The sequence below is a fragment of the Colletotrichum aenigma genome (assembly GCF_013390185.1).
Source record: "Colletotrichum aenigma strain Cg56 chromosome Unknown KSG_Cg56_contig03, whole genome shotgun sequence".
Taxonomy (NCBI): domain Eukaryota; kingdom Fungi; phylum Ascomycota; class Sordariomycetes; order Glomerellales; family Glomerellaceae; genus Colletotrichum; species Colletotrichum aenigma.
Genome location: NW_023500909.1, coordinates 6,368,369 through 6,385,890, shown reverse-complemented (window position 1 = coordinate 6,385,890; position 17,522 = coordinate 6,368,369). Strand labels below are relative to the sequence as shown.

Here is a 17,522-nt window from a genome sequence, read left to right as displayed (position 1 = left end):
CCCTCAAGGCTCATGTATAACCGATCACAGAAATGAAGGTGTATTGCCAGGACTCTCAAGAATGATTTGTATCTCAAGTTGTAAGTACATTATCAAAACATGCAGGAGTCAACGCTTTTACACGTCTATGTCAGTTTAGTCTCATGTATTCGAGCGTGTAGAATTCTCAATGCCGACCTAGACGCAGTAGACGCAAAGAGGGACACCCAAACTGCCGCGGGTGAGGCCGGCTGAAAATTCGGTCGAATATCTTTGAGTTTATATTGCAATTAATTCTTTAATAAGGATATCAGGTGCGGGACTTAGAACAGTTGATTGTCGAGTCGCGGCATGATCGCCGTCGGCGGGCACGGACAGCACTTACACTTGATAAAATAAGCATACTGTTCGAAAACGGATGCCTGATAGATTGAATGCGACAGCGGGATTTTCAACTCGACCACAAGATGATCAGAATTCGCGCAAACCTATCGCAGTGGACGGCTTTGGTTACCGAGCAGTTCCACGCACCATTCACGCTCTCGCCGAATAAGTCCCAACATCGTTGAAGGCGGGCAATGAAGCAGGGATTATGATGCCAGCACTCTGCCCAGCCCCTGACACTGGCATATTCCAACTGCAGTGTTGCACGCGCATCACGTCAAACCAGGTCGCCGGGGATCCCAGCGCAATCTTCATGGTGGGGTTTCCGGACCGGGAGCCCCGGCGGAAGATCGCGACCAGCTCGTAAGGCGACTCTCAGCTGAATCGAATGCCGACCACAGCGGCTGCCGATTACCAGCCGCCACATGGCCCGTTCATTCGGCGATGAAAGGGCCCAGGCGGAGTGAAGCCAAGTTCTCGAAGCTGTGGAATTTCGGCCAACAACAGTGAGTACGTACTGGTGAAACGGCACCCCAAACTGCTATACCGCCGCTTCGCTATTGGCCCAGGTTACGAGAATAGAGTTTATGATGCCCAGATATATATCGACGGGTTGGAAATCTATGGTTTTCTACGGGTTGGTTTCGTCTTTAACTCGGAGCATTCTGCCACATCTTGCTATTCCCCCGTTCCACAAACAGGACAACCTCTGCTGATCTCTTTCCTTCTTTCAAGCTTGTTTTTGCCGTTGATTCGCATGCTCGAAGAATTCTGTCAAACAAGATGGAACCACCATTTGAGACTGAGCGAAACTCCGTCAATGGAGGCGAATACTTCCCACAAGTCGAGGCGCGACCGGCGCCCTACCCCTTCAGCCTCGGGCCAGCACCTCCGTTCAACGGAGAATGGTTTCAATCCACGTTGCATCCAGATCCTGTATGCCTCTACCAGCCCTTGCCGTACCTGGATACCACCTCCGGCACCATACCACAGTACGGGCCCAGCCATCTGGTTCAGGCCTCCAACTCCAACACACGGGTGATCACGTCTCCCACGCCAGCCAACATTATGGCCGGCCAACCCCCCAGCTGGGACGTATGGAGTACGAGTGAGGGTTCATCCAGCCCAGCAGAAGAGCGCGAGGAGGAGACTTGGGAACCAGAAGACCTACGCCACATGGGATACCTCGACGCGAATGGAAGCTGGCGATGCAAGTTCCAAGGTTGCCGGTCCACGAGGGTATTCATCCGCGCGTGCGACTTGAGGAAGCACTACCGAGGCCACGATAAGTGCTTCTTCTGCACGGAGAAGCCCTGCGCGAAAGCCGGCGTTGGCTTTTCAACGAGGAAAGACTACCAACGCCACATGGGCTCGCACCAGCCTACGATCAAGTGCCCGCACCCTGATTGCGGTCGAATATTCAGTCGCAAAGACAATATGGTAAGCAATTCTGCTGAGAAAATTGAAGGACGGTTCACTAACGATTTTGCAGAGGGAGCACTTCAAAAAGATCCACCTCCGCTTGCGAAACAACTTATTCCCCAGGCCTTGCCGGAGGCCCAGACGATGCGAATCACGGAACTCACCGACAATGAAGGTTGAGCCACCGATGTAAAACGATAGACGGTAGAGAAAGATTTGATGGGTAATTATCTGTAGCGCCAGTGTTATTACTTGCAAGGTGTTGGTTGGATGGGTTTGGAAAACATGGAATTGTCAGTCGCTACCTCGATCGTCTCATACGAAATAGAATTGAAGATTGAACATCACGTGGACCATCCGTGACACAACGTGACATGTACGTCCTGCAGACCAACGTGTATTGAAGCTATCGATAATCTTGTATGCCATCCTGTGTTTAAGCTATTTTCCGGTGACCTTGTTCCACACCCTACCAATCCATGTCTCCGTCGCACCTGATCCTGTTCCATCGGGTGTCCCAGTCGGCCTCGGCTTGACAACGACGATCATACCCGCAATTGTACTTTTCATCATTCTTCTCGAATATGTAATCCAAATCTCCCCGATAGAAGCTCAGAATGTCGGTAAGGTCCGCGAACTTTCCTCCCGAGTCAACGCCGTGGGGCTTGTGAGCCTTCAGCAGACTAATGCCACCAACCTGTCCCCAGAAGAACTCAGGCTCCCAATAGTCTCCCTCAACGGCGTCGAATGCGTAAGTGTGGACGTTGAAGCATCCGAATGGGACAAAGTCGACGGTTCTTCTTCCGGCATGGGCTTCGGGACTGAGGCGAGTGAGCTTTCCTGGCAGCAATGGACCGAGGTGGAGAATCGCAACGACCATCTGCTTGATCGGAGAATCGCTGTTGAATCTTGATTGGAGAATCGCTGTTGAATCTTGATTGGAAGTACGGAAGGTTCTCTTGATCTTCGGGATGCTCGAAAAAGGCATAGTCCTGAATGTCCCTCAAGGTCGTCTGAAACACTCGAGGAAGAAAACAGTCGGCGGACTTGTTCTCGAGCCTGAAGTGCTTTGCTAGCTTGCCGAAGGTTGTGTTGCTGAGATCCTTGCTGAGACCCGTGTATCTGTCATTTCTGTAGGCGGTGTATGTCTCGAGATACTGAATGTCTTTGTCGTTGAGCCAATCCTTGACTTCCGCGTAGTGGTCACGTGTGACCCAAGTCATGCCAGACTCGTCGCGCTGCCAACTGCCTCCCAGATGACGGCTTCCAGGGTCCTGAATTGATTGCAGGATCTTGGCACCAGTGTCGGAAGGATCGCTGAGTTTTTGGCCGGCGTTCCAAAAAGGCTCCGCCATCTCCCCAGCCAGGGCAGCATTCATGAGTAGGGCTTTGAGCATGCTGTCATTCAACGCGCCCTTCCAAGAGCGCCGGAGGTCATCAAGGTCATCTTTGATGTATGGCAGGTACTTCCGCCAGAGATGAGCGAACTCAGCCTCGATCAACTTGAGAAACTCAATGAGGTTGGTGACTTTCTGGTACTCAACCAGCGTTGCTGGTGACTTTCCGTGCGCGAGCTGGTCAAAGGGAAAGGGCCTGGGTGGCAGCACTCCCTTGGCGTAGGAGTCTTTGACGATAGCGGTTGCTCTGACCTGTTTGAAAAGAACTTTGTTAGATTGGTTCTTTGCAACTGGAGAAAATGGTTGTGGTGTCTTACCACTACGAGAGCGTCATCAAAGTCTGGGATGCCAGGAGCCTTGAGATGCTAAAGAATGCTAGGAGAGAACTTGTCGAAAGTCGATTGAAAGCGTTCACATGTAGAAGCAAGTGCGAGAAGGTCGCCGATACTGTCGCACTGTCGCATGATCTCCACGATCGTCTCCACCGGCAAGGCCTCCATTTTCGAGGGCCTGGGGCTTTCCCAAAATGAAGTGGGAAGGAATTGGGGACGATCGAATTTTGATTGCGAGGGAAAGTTGGAAGTTAAGAGGCGGAAAAAATTGACAGTCGAAGAAGGTGGCAGGTGAGAAAAGTTTGGGAGGAGAGGAGTTTGTGGTGGCAGAGGATAGGAAGTGGAAGAGGGTTGGAGGTGAGACTGATGGAGGAGGTGGGAGAACTCAGAGAGTGAGAAAAACCCGGGTGTGGGAGCAGTTTGGAGGTGAAAGGATTTTCACGGTACAAGATGTTTTGGTGGTGGGAGAAAGTAAGAGTTGAGGGTGATGTAGGAGGTGGTGGCTAAATAGCCGAAGCGACGCGAAGCGATCGATAGAAGCAGCAACGGGAAGTCGCAACCCAACTGACCTCAGGCGCTCTTTCCCAATTCGTCTCACAGAACCTCCCTCGATATTCCAAAACTGTGTTTTGCCGAGTTTTGTTCGAGATTACTTAAGCTACGAGTTCCTTATTACTGACCTACCCACCTTGCTCTTTGTCGCAGAGAGCCTCAATAGAACGGCTAGTGATGTATTCTAGAAGACCTACCACGACGTAGGTTTCAGTAGAACGGCCAGATCTATGCCTGACCTCACGTGTGCTACCAAGCAGCCGCAATACCATTTTCCTAACAGCGCTGGCAGCACTTAACCGAAACAAGTCTTCCAGGTGGGACATGAATTATATGACGTCTTGACCCAATATGTCATGCTTCCACTCGTGTTGTAACTGCGGTGGGGATGTCTCGGTTAGCACATGTCCACTTTCTGTGTCGATTGCGTTGTTGATCCCACGCTGAAGGAACCTGAGAAGGCTGCGCTCTTCATCTTCGATCTTGATGACCTCCACGGCATCGCCACCTAAGTCATAAGAGCGGGTTGTATAGGTTGAAAATCGGGCATAGTGAAGTTTCTCAATAGAAGGTTGCATATTCAGAGCCGTAGGGCATGTCACGGAAAAGAAACATCCCAGAATAAAATGATGTTAGCACCAACCTATGCAGAGACTACCTGGCTAACCTCCATTAAGTATACGACTGCAGTGAATCCAGGCGAAAGACAACCAGAGACATCTGCAGCCAAAGAGACGCCGAGAAGGAGCACTCCTAAGACGGGCCCGAAAAGAAGTTTGCAGGGGGGACACAACCGAAAGCCCCAATAGAACAGTCCGTAAGACCAAAGCAGAGGGATGAATTCTCTCTTGCTTCTCTGCCTGCAGGTGCTGAAACAATATCGACGCAGGCGATTCAAGATTTCTACGGACGGACTAAGTTGAAGCTCCGTCAAACTTCGATGCCAATAGTGGAGTAACGTGGTCTCTGTCGAGAGTATGCTCAACCCACGGCCCTTTCGTTGCGGTAGACATCCACCTCGACCACCGTACTTGGTTTTACATCCGAGCCATCTTGGCGGACGGTTCCTGTGGTCTATATCAACCAGGTAGCGACGACTCCCCTAACATAGGAATTACCAATGCCCGTGGCCCCGTCCTCATCTGATATTCACATCAATTCAATGACGACAGACAAGCGAAGCCCAGGAGCGGAGTGACGGCTTTACCTAGTGACCGTCGCGCAAATAGCCTCAATTCTCTTTCGAATCGAGGGCCCGACTGAGTTCAGAAGCATCTCTATGTCCGTTGCACGTCTTACAGTTGTTCAGACTTCAACTGTATTTCCGCTGTTCATGGCGCTCTGGACGGCGAGGCAAGCCATCTGTTTCTTCATCCATTCCTGTTGCCTTTAAAGCCGTAGCAAGTTAAAGATGCCCGAGAGGGTTGAGCTCGTTGGCAAAAAGAAACATTTGACATAACTTAAATAGACGGTGTTACGCGTTGACGGGTGGTGACGCGAAGTAGCGGCAAAGTCGGAAGCAGAGTCGAGACGGCAGGCGCGACCTTTTTTGCAGGCTCGACCGGGTCACGACGGCAAAGCCTCAATATTCCCACTCTCCAAATCCGGCATGTCCACGGCGTTGATCACGTCTTCAACAGTTCTCTCACTATCCTTCAGTGATCATACTCAAAGGCTCCAGCTGCTTTGATACTGTCACGAGGTAGCGAGAGGCGCGATGGACGTTGGCTACCGCTCCTGGGAAGTGCGACTCCTTTCAGCATGTTGGTCGGAAACGGCCCTGCTGGAGTGCCCCTTCCACCAAGGGCCCGAGTTAAGATTGCTATCTTTTTGGTGGTGATAAAAATTGCAGATCCTGAGTCAGGACAAGAATTATCCACTGATGGAAGACCATGTGGTCGCGTTAATGGGGCTGACCCGCCAGACCCAAGATTCTGGTCAGAGTTATGCGGCCGGTCCAACCAACCTAGGTGCCCAGGCTTTGAAAAATGCCCTGGAATATCCATATAAAGACGTCACCTGATGTATAGTGACACGGGTAGTTCTCAGCTACCTAAGCCGAGGATACCGTCTTTTGATTTGTGCTCCTTGCCACTGTCGGCAATAATAATCGAGCATTAAATAAACGTGGCTTGTATACGACCTGACGAGATAACAGGTTCCGAGATAAAAGGTCCCGAGAGGCCAGCCATTCAACCCAATATTTCGCGATGAGAGGTCAACGAGTGCATGATGGCGGCTTACTTTATGTTGATCAGATAGGCAGTCATAGCCCTTGGGGCGGCCGCTCAATCCCCCTACCCCTGCTCAACTCAAGTTGGTTTTCGTCCAATCTGGCATCGTTCTCTGTGTCTCTCATGTCTGCACCCGCGTTGTAAGCGTCGGGGTTGAACCCCGACAGCGGGCCTATCAGAAACCCCCGGCACGGACGGGGAACACAGCTCGTGTGCAGTTCTCCGCAGATCCTGTCGTCGCAGCTTGTTGGTTGGCTAGCCTATGTGTCACTTCGGGAGCAGGCTACGGCTTGGCCGTTGGGGGCTGTGAAATGTTTGCTCGTGCTTACACGCTTGGCTGTAGTTCAGCTTGTTGGTGCTGCGGTGCTGTTGGTCGTGGAACATGACGGAGAAAAAGCAAAGATTGACAGATGGGCTGACGGGCTGAGAATGAGAGGCAAGTGAGAGGGGACAGAGGCAGGGGGACTTTTATTGGAAAATTGTTGCAGGGAAAATGAAATGATCTGCCGCTGGGTCTGTTCTCAAGGGCAGGTGCCGTGTCTTCCTTCTTTCCTTCCCTTTTTGCTTCGAACCGGCCGCGACCGCCTCGACTTGACCTCGACCCATTCACCAGCATCTCTCGTCTCGACTTTCGTTCTTCCTTCATCGTCAACGGCCGCTAGTTTGTTTATTCCCCAGGAGACACCACCACGCTGACCCCGACGCATGGTCAATTAATTTCGTTTCCTGAAGGCGACAGGGTCCGCAAATTTCTCGCCTCCACGTGTTTCTCGACACGGTCCTTTCTGCTCCACACGATACCCACTACACCACGCTCACGACCGAGCTTCACGATGCTCCCCCTCGTTCTGCTCTCCTCGGCGCTGCTCATCGTAGCGCAGAGTCCAGTGAAAGACTGGAACCAGTGCTACTACGCCAAGGACTCTCCCGCACATCCCTCGCTCGTTCCTTGCCTCACCGAGAACGATGACGGCTCGAGGTCTCAGGGTAAGGACTATGCCTCCAGCTGGTGCTGCTTCGCCGGAGACAACTGCATCTCCCAGGCCTGCTGGGATAACACCACCGGCGTGACATACCAGTATGGCTGCAATGACCCGACATACGAGCACAACAACTGCCCTCCGAAGGGTGGCCTTGATATGGGTAAGCCCTCCTGACGTCTTGAGAGCTTTCGTCATGCTGACCGTTCGCACAGGAAAGTCGCCATGGGTCGGCCTCGTGAGATGCAACGACACCCACAACGAAGGCTTCGAGAAGTTCTGGGCTTGCAACCACCCCGACACCTGCGGCGACTTCTGCCCTGTGGAGAGCAATAAGCCTCAAGTCACCCAGACCGTCTGGCCAGATACCATTCAAAACCTGCCGCCGCTCGGCTTCTGCACCGACCTCGGCTCGAGAGTACTCGCGATGTATGCTAGAGAGACGCTCAACTCCACAGGCGGCGTGCCCATGACCGTCAACACGTCGGGCAAGCCGAAGCCTACGTACCCAAGCCCGCAGAGCAGCGGCGCCGGACAAACTTCTGTTACGCGTACACAGACGGCGCCCGATATGGGATCCACGGCAACGAGTACGTCTACTCCGACAGCCGAGCCAGAAGCAGCCGCAGCTTTGAGTGGAGGGGCCATCGCAGGTATTGCAGTTGGGTCGACTTTGGGGGTCGTCGCGGTTCTGGCCGGCTTCTTCTTCATGTGGCGCCGCCGCCGGGCCAAGCAACAACAGGACGCTGCCGCCGCCGCCGCTCCAGCTGCTCCTTATGTTGCTCCTGGGGGCGGTGCTGCCGAGCTTGCGCCCCCCGACGAGAAGCGCAACCTAATGCAGCCAAACACCCCTTCGACTGTCTCTGACGGCATGGGTATTCAGCGACCGGTGTCCGACATGAGCATGAGTACCGTGGTTCCAAGCCCAAGTGGCACACCTAGAACGCCAAATTCACCATACTATCCGCAAGGCCATTATCACGCAGAGCTGCCCGATGATCCGAGGGTAGTCCACGAGATGCCGGCCATAAATGAGAGATCGGAGATGCCATGAGTTTCAAAACGAGGGAGTTTGGGTTGTTCAATGATATCAGGGTCGGAATTGTTTTGCTTTTGCTACATAATCAAAGGGTTCTTCGTCGAATAGTTGTGAATGGAGTTCCTCTCCGGAAGGTTTAAAGGATGATGCGGAACATTCGCCCTGTGTCTTCGAATTCAAGAAATTGTCCGAACACAAGCAGCCAAATTCCCAAATGGGACAACGTAAAAGATCGACGTTCAAGTATTCTTAAAAAGAGATGCTCCCTGCATTACCAAAGTCCCGGGCATATCGGGGCCCACAATCCACCCGCCGGCATCCTTACATGAGGCTACACGCTCGGAGTAGAAGCGGCCGAGCCAGTTCCTCTTCCCGGCCGCCCTCGCACCCCTAACACTCCACGGCAGAATCTCCCGACGGCATGGCGACGACATACTCCAGGCCCAGCTTCACGGCCTTGCCCGCATTCAAGCTTACCTCCCACTCAACCTGTCCGCTCTTCTTCAACGTCGAAGTCGCCTTGCCCCATTTGACGTCCTCCTTCTCCCTGCGGCCAGGCAACCCACTCGCCACACCCGCGCCCTCAACAAGCATGCCCTTCGGATCGAGGATATCCACCTTCAGCCTCTCGTCCTCCGACACAGGGACTTGGTCCAGCACAAGTAAGGACACAGGCTTGCCCGCCGCGGCGCGCGTATTCGCGACCGTGATGCTGCGACTGTACACGGAGCTGTTCTCCTTTGAGAAGAACCCTGTCGTAGCCCGCCGGACGTTGGCGACGGGGTAGCTGACCACGATCGCCGGATCAACGCCGAGACCAAGCGTGAAGCTGTCGCCCGCGCTGCACCGCGGCAGAGTCGTCCGGCCCATGAACGTGCCGTCCAGCGTCAGCCCCGCGTCGCCTTCCAAGAGGGATAGTCTGCTGATGTTGCGCAGCTTGGCCTTGAGGAACGCCACGGGCTTGTACTTTGGCACGACGGTGTGGTTGAACACCACGCCGGAGAAGTTTAGTCTCGCGACGCGCTGCTTCGAAGCTGTTGGGCGAGGGGGCAGGGTCTTGGTACCGGGGAGGTCGTACGTTGTCGTTAGTCCCGTCTCTTCGGTGGTAGACTCCTCAAAGTCCAGCGCGGCGTCCATCAGGTCCTGCGGCGAGGCGCTGTACTCCTGGATGGGATCGTGAGATTCCTTACGACGGGCAGCGTTCTTGATCGCAGAGCCGACCATCGAGCTAACGGATTGGCGACCCTTTCGGGCATAATTGTTTGCGACTGCCATCTGAATGTTGTCGAACTGTGCACCCTGCGGAGCTTGCGGAAGATCGTCAAACAGCCCGAAGCCCATATCTTCGTCCGACTCTTCCTTCTCCTCCTCCTGGACACACTCAAAGGCAGCGTACGCAACCGCCTCAACACCAAAGAGCTCGTCGCGCTTGACCTGACTCTGCGTGCTCGTCTCCTGCGTCTTCCGCCACGCCTCGCGCTGCGCCCTCTCCTCACGGCTGTTGAGAATATTTCTCCCTCCCGCGCCGCCGCCGCCGATCTTCGGCGCGAGCTTGATGTTCCACTGCTTGAGCTCGGGGATCTCCTGCTCCAGCCCGGAAAAGGCCGTCAGCGAGGTGGACAGCACGACCTTGCAGCCGCTCCACGTCTCGGAGGTCTCGTTGGTGATGCTGGCGTCGTAGCACAGCGTGGCGGTGTTGTTAGTCGTCGAGAGCTGGAGGTCGTAGCTGGGCGACCACGACGCCGCGGCCGTGATGTAGGAGATGGAAAGGTCGCAGGTGAGGTCGGCTTCTGTCTCCGTCCCGGCGGCCGGGTTGAAGGGCTGGGCGGTGTCGCTGGAGACCGAGGTGCGGCGGGAGGACATGGGCGTGAACGCGTGCGCTTCGAGGGTGACGCGGACGGCGTAGCACACCTTCGGCCAGAAGCGCTCTCTCTCTTGGCGGATGCGCACCTTCTCCTTCCTGCGGTCTTCCGCCTTTCGCCACTTCTTGACCTTGTCTCGAGTCTGCTTCTTGAGGGCGAGAGTTTGCTGCCGCTTCAGTGGCTTCTCCTCCTTATGCTTCAGCTTTAGCAGCCGACTGAGTTCCTCGCGGGCCGCCTTCAGCTGCGCGCTATTCTCGCGCTGGCGGGCTGTGCCGGCCATGCGGTCCTGGAAGACCTTCTCGCGCTCGGCGCGGTAGGCGGTCATGAGCTGGACGACGTCGACGTTCTTCTTTTCGTCGAGGACTTTGCAGTGCGCGTCGAGGATCGCGAGGCGTTTGGCGGCGCTGTCGAGGATTTCTCTGGCATGGCTCTCTTCGTCCTCCAGTTTTACCACTTTGGCGCGCGCGGCTTGGAGTGCCGAGGAGTCGGGGATTTCATATTTGTCTGTATCGACGTCGTCCTCGTCGTCGTCGCTGAGGTCTGAGTCGGTCTCTGGGTAGGCCTCTTCAAAGATGTCGCGATTGGGTAGGAGTTCGATCGCAATGTCGGATATGATTGCGGAGCCGGTGCCTTCCACTTTGATGGTGGAGTCGTCGACGGTTGGGGTGAGGCCGATGATGGTTACTTCGTTCGTGCCGGGCTGTGCTGGCATTAGGGCATGTTCAATAGTAAGGTGTTGAGAGGGTTTACCTTGAGGGCAAGTTGTTTGAGGTCGCGGACGACTTGAGCTTTACTCGGAAAGAGGGTGACAGTCCGCGTGGGGAGATCACGGACGTGATACTCCTTCTTCTCGATGTCCATGGCTGTGATGCTAATGATGGACTGAAGTGGCAGTGTAAGGTCGGGTTGAGGGTAAAACAAGAGGATTGATTTGAGAAACCGAACAACTCAGCGGTGACAGCCCTGCTTTATACTTCAACCATTGATGGAGGTGTGTAGGATTTCTCATGACCACGTCCAAGCGATCCTTCGCTGCATCTTGCCTTCATCACCCCTGAACAAACCGCGCGAAAGCTGTTGGCTTGGTGGCTGTTGCCGCGGTGTATTCCACCGATGAGTGCCTTACTGAAAGCCTGAAGAGGACCAATTGATTTCCGCTCAAGCCAAAAGCCATCGCTTTCACTAGTGGCTCTACCGATGATGGCAACAAGCAACGGACGCTCAGCTTGTCACGCCAAGGCGTCCAACACCGCCCTCACCGTTATCGATAAAGCTCTTATCGTACCTTGCATGCAGATCTGACCCCAGGCACCTAGAATTCATCCGGTTTGAGGTGGTTGTGGCACGTTTTAGGCGGACGTTTGGCCGGTTGACTCATTCAATTTGGCGTTCTGATTGGCTCATCGTCAGCACGTTTTACGCAGCAGCGCATTTCTCGACGGCGTCGCTTTGGACAATTTGCGTCACCAACACTGCTCTGGACTCGTAACCATGCACTCGTCCCCGGTTTCCCCTCATTTGGTCTTGATTTTCCGCAAGTTGAACATCGTCTTTTTGCTGGTTGTGACTCAAGATTTGCCTGGCCGCAGTGGTTGAATCTGTCCCCGCTTGTCTCCGTACGAGAAACCGGTTCCTGTTGCTTCAATGCAGCCAAATTTGTGACGAATGATTGGTTTCTTCGTTGTAAAGTCATTGATGGCCGCTTCCTCATAATTTTATTCATAACTTCAGGTTTGCTTTGCGTCATCATCAGCGACAAGTCAGACTTTCTCCTCGATTAGCGGTGCGCAGGCGTGAGATAGCCGGACGGGGATCCACCCGACCGAAGTCACATTCCACGCCGTACCCGCGACCGGTCAGGTGGAGACTCCGGATTACGTTCCATGCGCCAACCCACGTGATGCCATATTCATGAAGGTCGTCTGGGTGTTCTTTGCTGAGCCTCTTGCTTACCTGTACAGCCAACCGATTCCAATTTTATGCTTAATCAAAGGTGATAGCTAATCACATTGATCAGAGACGACAACCAGCAGAAACACGAAGGCCAAGACAACAGCAACCACCCTGGAAAAGTCGTGGATGACAAGGGAAGTAGAAATTATCTTATTTTTCCTCAGCCATACGTACACAACCTTTGGCTTTGAAATCTCCTCCTGGCAGCGTACTTACAGGCCAGTTGAGGGACGTAATTCTTTCAGTATTCACTAGTCCTAAATATCTCCAGTACTCAGAGGTGGGCAAGATCTGAGGTCACTATACTGACACAAAGCCGAATGAAACAATACATCATCTATCAATACTCAGATTATCAGCGGCTTGGATAGAGATCATCAAGTTGCTTGGAAGACTTCATGAATACGCAGCTTACACTTGATCAAGTCCGTTGTGATATTGAAAAGCCAATTTTCAAGCAAAGCTATAGCTTGGCATAGCCCATATTGAAAATCTCGCGCGCTCAAGATGCTTGCGCCCATGATAATTTCAGCATCGGCAAATCTCAGCCGGGAGAAACATGTGAAAACTAATTTCGTGGCGATCGCTCACAGCGACTGCGCCGGCGAACATGAATCTTTAGACTTGAAGCACTTCGGTGGACATTTCCCGAATGTACCCATGAATCAGCAAGACTTCTTGTACATCTTTTCCTTGGGTGGGGGGTGTGAGAGCTGGGATTGATGGGCCGCGCCGTCACTTCTAGGTCCATACGAGAAACGAGGGTACCGAAACGTCTCCGCGGCCGAACATTTATGTACATTAGTAATTTTCTGTTGACTTGGTTGCAGGCGTAAAAGGGCTACGTGAGCCCGCAAATTCTCATCTTTCGATGCCGTTTGGCGGTATCTGACGGTGGCGACTACATTGCACCTCGAAAGAGCCTCAACCCCGCTGCCAGTCCCGCCTCTGTCACCCTGGGCGGTACGGATAGCCAGACGGGCAGAAAGCATGGAACCAACAGTGGCCTAGATCGTCATTCTCTCGTGTGCTGGCGTCGCATTGCCGTACCCACTGAAACCTCCTGTCCCAGGGGCGCGCGCCTGTCTGTGCCTTTCGGGTCGCCGCTTGATGAATCCGAGAACGCGATGACCTCGCTTCATGCCCCCGGCGGCTGCGCCAAGCGTACTGGAATAACAAATCTAGAAGCTGCCCCATTGTTCACACAATATTTCCATGTATGTAAAACGCGTAGTCGCAAGCATGCAACTCGGTCCCTACTACAAAATCGAGAAGGCGACGCCCGTGTACTACTACCAGCACGGCATGCCTTGTCGACGGACAACTACCGGGACCCGAGTTCACCGCCGCCAGAGTCTTCCGCTGTTCATGGGGTATGATCTCCCTGACTCTCAGTCAGACTAGAAAGTGTCGATTGTGACTACGTCCAGACAATTTAGACGATAATCGAGTGATCGTGTCGAACAGCATGATGACCAGCCTGAAGCCAGCTTGATCGGAACGCCACGCAGACTAACAAAGTGTCACGTCAAAGAAAGTTCACTTGAAGCTCAGCAAGAGTATCAGGTAGCCACTTACCATCTACTGGAGAATCATCAACTTGTTACCGCGACTTCGTGCGGCAGGCTCTTCCCGCCTCCAAAGTGGCCGCTAGGCAGGGGCCGAGCCTGCGATTGGTGTTCCGCTGTCTTGGAACCCGAGGTCATCGGAGCTCCACTTGAGTCGTCCGAACTGTGCCATTATTGACATTGACCAGGATCTGGTCAAAGCCATTGGCCAAAGGCGCGCTTACGCGGTAATGGGTGATTGGGGCCGGCGGAATGAATAAGGATTAGCCCCCACGCATTGTATTTTAAGCATACGGCAGGAGAACTCTAGACGGAAACAAGTATATTGATCTTTGATCGTTCGAGAACTCTCCGTGTTCATGGGTCCTCCTATCCGACCGGCGGCTAGCGGCGATCTACCTATATTCAGATGACAGCAGGGGATTATCGGACGAAATCCTCCTTGCTGCTCGGGGCAACTCGCGGTCATCCAGTTTCAGCCAAAGACTGATCTAGGTTGCTCCTTTGGGAAAGTCCAGCAGGTGGACTAGACCGACAAACGAGATAGTTCTTGGCAAGGCTGGAGACCTTCAAGTATATATGAAGCCTCCAACTCAGTCCCATCACTCTCATTCCCTCCCATCCTCATCCGGTTCTTCATTTCACTTTCCTACATTCGATCACTGCCATTCATTCCTAGCCAGTCGAGCCATTCGTTCTTTTGACAAGTCGTCCAAGCTCTTCCTGCAATCGATTTAGATTTCTTGACCACCAGACCTACCGAACAACTACCAAAATGAAGTTCTCTCTCGCCACCGTCGTCGCCGTCGCCGCCCTCATGGCCGACTCCGCCTCTGCCCACTACTTCTTCGAGAAGATGGTCGTCAACGGCGTCGCCTCCGCCGACTACATGCGCTCCAGCACCCAGGGCTACCAGCCCCAGTCCAACAGCATCATGACCAGCAACACCTTCCGCTGCAACACCGGCGCCAAGGCCGCGGCCAAGACTGCCACCGTCGCTGCCGGTTCTGAGGTCGGTTTTCAGATGAACTTTGGTGCCAAGATCCAGCACCCTGGTCCTCTCCAGATCTGGATGAGCAAGGCCTCCGGCGATCTCTCCAGCTATGACGGCTCCGGCGACTGGTTCAAGGTCTACGAGTCTGGACCGACCAAGTTCCCCCTGACTGGCGCTGCCGAGGAGTGGGGTGTCTACAACAAGAACATCATCACCTTCACCGTCCCCAAGGTGCGTTTTCCTTCTCCCCTGCTGGGGCTAGAAACTTTCAACTGACTGTTTCATAGGACCTCGCTGCCGGCGACTACCTCGTCCGCCCCGAGCACCTTGCTCTTCACAAGCCCTCCGGCACGGAGTTCTACTTCAACTGCGGCCAGATGAAGGTCACTGGCTCTGGCACCAAGGTCCCCACCGCCACTGCCAAGTTCCCTGGTGTCTACGACTCCAACACTGCCGGTCTCTCCCCCAAGTAAGTATTCTCAGAAGCGGTTTTGCGAGTACAAAATGTCTAACACCAAGTTTTAGGTTCTCTCTTTACCAGAACGCCAAGTCCTACCCCATGCCCGGCACCACTCTCGTCACCCGCGAGCTTTCCCTCCCCATGAGCCGCATCACCCGCGGCATGCGCGAGGAGACCAAGCAGGAGTAAATCTTCCCATGCCGAGGGTGACTCACAGGGGACCGATGAAATGTCAATATGGACATTCAGGACAAGGACAAGGACGTCCACTGAACACTTTTTTCTTCGATGCATATCTAGTTTAACTAGCCACACCATGTAGATACACAGTTGCAGGCCATTTGAGTAGCTTCAATAACAGAACGCGCACCAGATGCTTAAATATATAGTCGCGTCCATACGATCATAATATTTCCAGCGAACATTCGTATGCCTCCTCCATTTATATGAACATGCCCTACAACTGCAGGACGCGCTTCGAAGTTTTCATCAAGAACACTCAACAGAACAACAGTAACAAAATAAAGGTCTAACTCTCAGGCACCTCAGCCTGACGTTGCTCTGTTTCATCAGCGTGTCTGGAATCCCCAAGGCAGATTTACTATCACACCGCAAGATCGATGGCGATCCGAGAGCCTGGACGTGAAAGCGCCATCTGAAGTCCTTCCGCAGGCAGCCGTAAAGATCACTTCACCGCAAGACAGAACCAAGCACATCCAACCAACCATGGGCGGTGAGCCCGGATGGTTACCTTTGGTTAGGCCAACAAACATCTGCTGCAGCATGTGCCGTCTTATTTGGTGATACATGTGTCACCAAACACCATCACCAGAAACCGTACAAAGTTGAAGCCTTCTCTTCATTATCATGAACTCCAACAACCTTTCATTGCCAATATTAAAAACATTATCAGCCATCCAAAATGTTCCGCCCATGGACTTACAACCCTAATCCCCCAGACTTCCCCTGGGCCCCTCCCACCCCGGGCCCAGCCTACAACAACGTCCACAGCGGCAACCGCGTCAACATCAACACCTTCAACGCCTACCCCCGCTTCGCCCAAACGCCCTTCGCCCCGCGCCCCTTCGACTTTGCCTCTCTCTTCAACCTCCACCCCTACGGCAACAACCAGAACGGCCCCCTCCGCGCAGACGGCCGCCTCCGCAACCGCGTAACCGTCATCCTCCCCGACGGCAGCCGCATCCTCGTCGACCGCGACCTCATGCACGAGCACCTCCCGCGCACGCGCAACTTCGTCCACGGCCTCGGCGGCGACTTCGCAGTCCCCGAATTCCTGCGCGGCTACAACCCGGGCTTCGAGGCGCCGGACTTCAACCAGCTGCGCTTTCGCGACGGCCTCAGCCGCGCGGCGGGCTTCGTGTTCCGATACATTGAGATGATGTGCCGCACGCACCAGCCGTACGGCGGCCCGCCCGAGTTCGACCTCTTCTCGCGCCCTCGGTTCCTGCTCGCGAACGAGAGGAATAGAGTGCAGGTCGTGCAGGAGGTGTACTGGCACCTGTTCCTGCTGTGCTGCGTGCTGGACCAGGACCGCGCGCTGGGGTGTTCGGATATGTTTGCGCGGTCGATTGGGGAGTTCCTTTTGGAGTTTATGCCGAGGGTTGAGGCGTTTATGCCGCCTGGGGCCGCGCAGTTGCTGTTTGTAGGGTATGCGAGGATCTTCCGGGAGACGCGGTCGGAGATGGACGTGTTGAGGGAGCTGTGGGACATGATGGATGCGCGGGATCAGCATTTGTTGAGGGCGACGATTGGGCCGCAGCTGGCGGGCAACGGGATGGGGAACAATGCGCAAAGGATGTGGACTGCTTTGAGGCACTTGGGCTTGGTGTGATGAATAGTAAAATTGTTTGCGTTGTTCTTCTAGACCAGATCGGCTTGGCTTTTTGATCTTTTCCTTTCCTTGTTTCAATTGGAGTTTGCATCCTTCGAATTAGATACATACGTCAATGTGACATCCCGCTGTGGTGATGAAAGATTGTGCTGATATTTCCAAGCTTACTTCCAAGCCGATGGCATTGGTCAACTAGTCTGATGCTTCTCCCCTCGTCCGCTTGACTATGCGGAGAATCTCCCGCAATTTATCCGCTACGTTGCTACTGGCACTCATTTTCCATGCCTTTAATGAGATTTGCCTCGCTTACAATCTGAGACGCGGTGAGCAGTAAACGCAGTGCTTTCTATTGACGCCGTGAGGACAGGTGCGGCTCATGGGAATGCACTCGTCAACAACGGTTTCTGGTTTACTAGGCTGGTTGTCGGCCATTTCGGGAAAGTTTGTGGTTGCTGGAGATGTTTCTGGGATTGGTTTTGTGTATTTATGCTTTCTTGGAACTCAAGATGTTTCC

The 17,522-nt window shown here is 53.8% G+C and overlaps 6 protein-coding genes across 6 annotated transcripts; 4 read left to right on the top strand and 2 right to left on the bottom strand.

Annotated features, from left to right (window-relative positions):
- Positions 1–1,146: 1,146 nt before the first annotated feature.
- On the top strand, positions 1,147–1,965 carry TRI6-0 (Trichothecene biosynthesis transcription regulator TRI6; the record flags this gene model as incomplete). The annotated part of the gene is made up of 2 exons (XM_037320958.1): positions 1,147–1,803; positions 1,858–1,965. The coding sequence occupies 2 exons, from the start codon at positions 1,147–1,149 to the stop codon at positions 1,963–1,965; spliced, it is 765 nt and encodes a 254-aa protein (XP_037182053.1).
- Positions 1,966–2,254: 289 nt separating this feature from the next.
- On the bottom strand, positions 2,255–3,682 carry CGCA056_v005706 (uncharacterized protein; the record flags this gene model as incomplete). Its single annotated transcript, XM_037320957.1, has 4 exons — positions 2,255–2,606; positions 2,734–3,434; positions 3,500–3,522; positions 3,598–3,682. The coding sequence occupies 4 exons, from the start codon at positions 3,680–3,682 to the stop codon at positions 2,255–2,257; spliced, it is 1,161 nt and encodes a 386-aa protein (XP_037182054.1).
- A 3,451-nt stretch (positions 3,683–7,133) lies between these two features.
- On the top strand, positions 7,134–8,334 carry CGCA056_v005705 (uncharacterized protein; the record flags this gene model as incomplete). The annotated part of the gene is made up of 2 exons (XM_037320956.1): positions 7,134–7,443; positions 7,496–8,334. 2 exons carry the CDS (start codon positions 7,134–7,136, stop codon positions 8,332–8,334), a joined length of 1,149 nt encoding a protein of 382 aa, XP_037182055.1.
- Positions 8,335–8,709: 375 nt separating this feature from the next.
- Positions 8,710–11,042, bottom strand: CGCA056_v005704 (uncharacterized protein; the record flags this gene model as incomplete). The annotated part of the gene is made up of 2 exons (XM_037320955.1): positions 8,710–10,881; positions 10,932–11,042. The coding sequence occupies 2 exons, from the start codon at positions 11,040–11,042 to the stop codon at positions 8,710–8,712; spliced, it is 2,283 nt and encodes a 760-aa protein (XP_037182056.1).
- Positions 11,043–14,477: 3,435 nt separating this feature from the next.
- eglD-12 (putative endo-beta-1,4-glucanase D) lies at positions 14,478–15,345 on the top strand (the record flags this gene model as incomplete). Its single annotated transcript, XM_037320954.1, has 3 exons — positions 14,478–14,927; positions 14,984–15,165; positions 15,222–15,345. 3 exons carry the CDS (start codon positions 14,478–14,480, stop codon positions 15,343–15,345), a joined length of 756 nt encoding a protein of 251 aa, XP_037182049.1.
- Positions 15,346–16,078: 733 nt separating this feature from the next.
- On the top strand, positions 16,079–17,008 carry CGCA056_v005702 (uncharacterized protein; the record flags this gene model as incomplete). The annotated part of the gene is made up of 1 exon (XM_037320953.1): positions 16,079–17,008. One exon carries the CDS (start codon positions 16,079–16,081, stop codon positions 17,006–17,008), a length of 930 nt encoding a protein of 309 aa, XP_037182050.1.
- Positions 17,009–17,522: the final 514 nt, after the last annotated feature.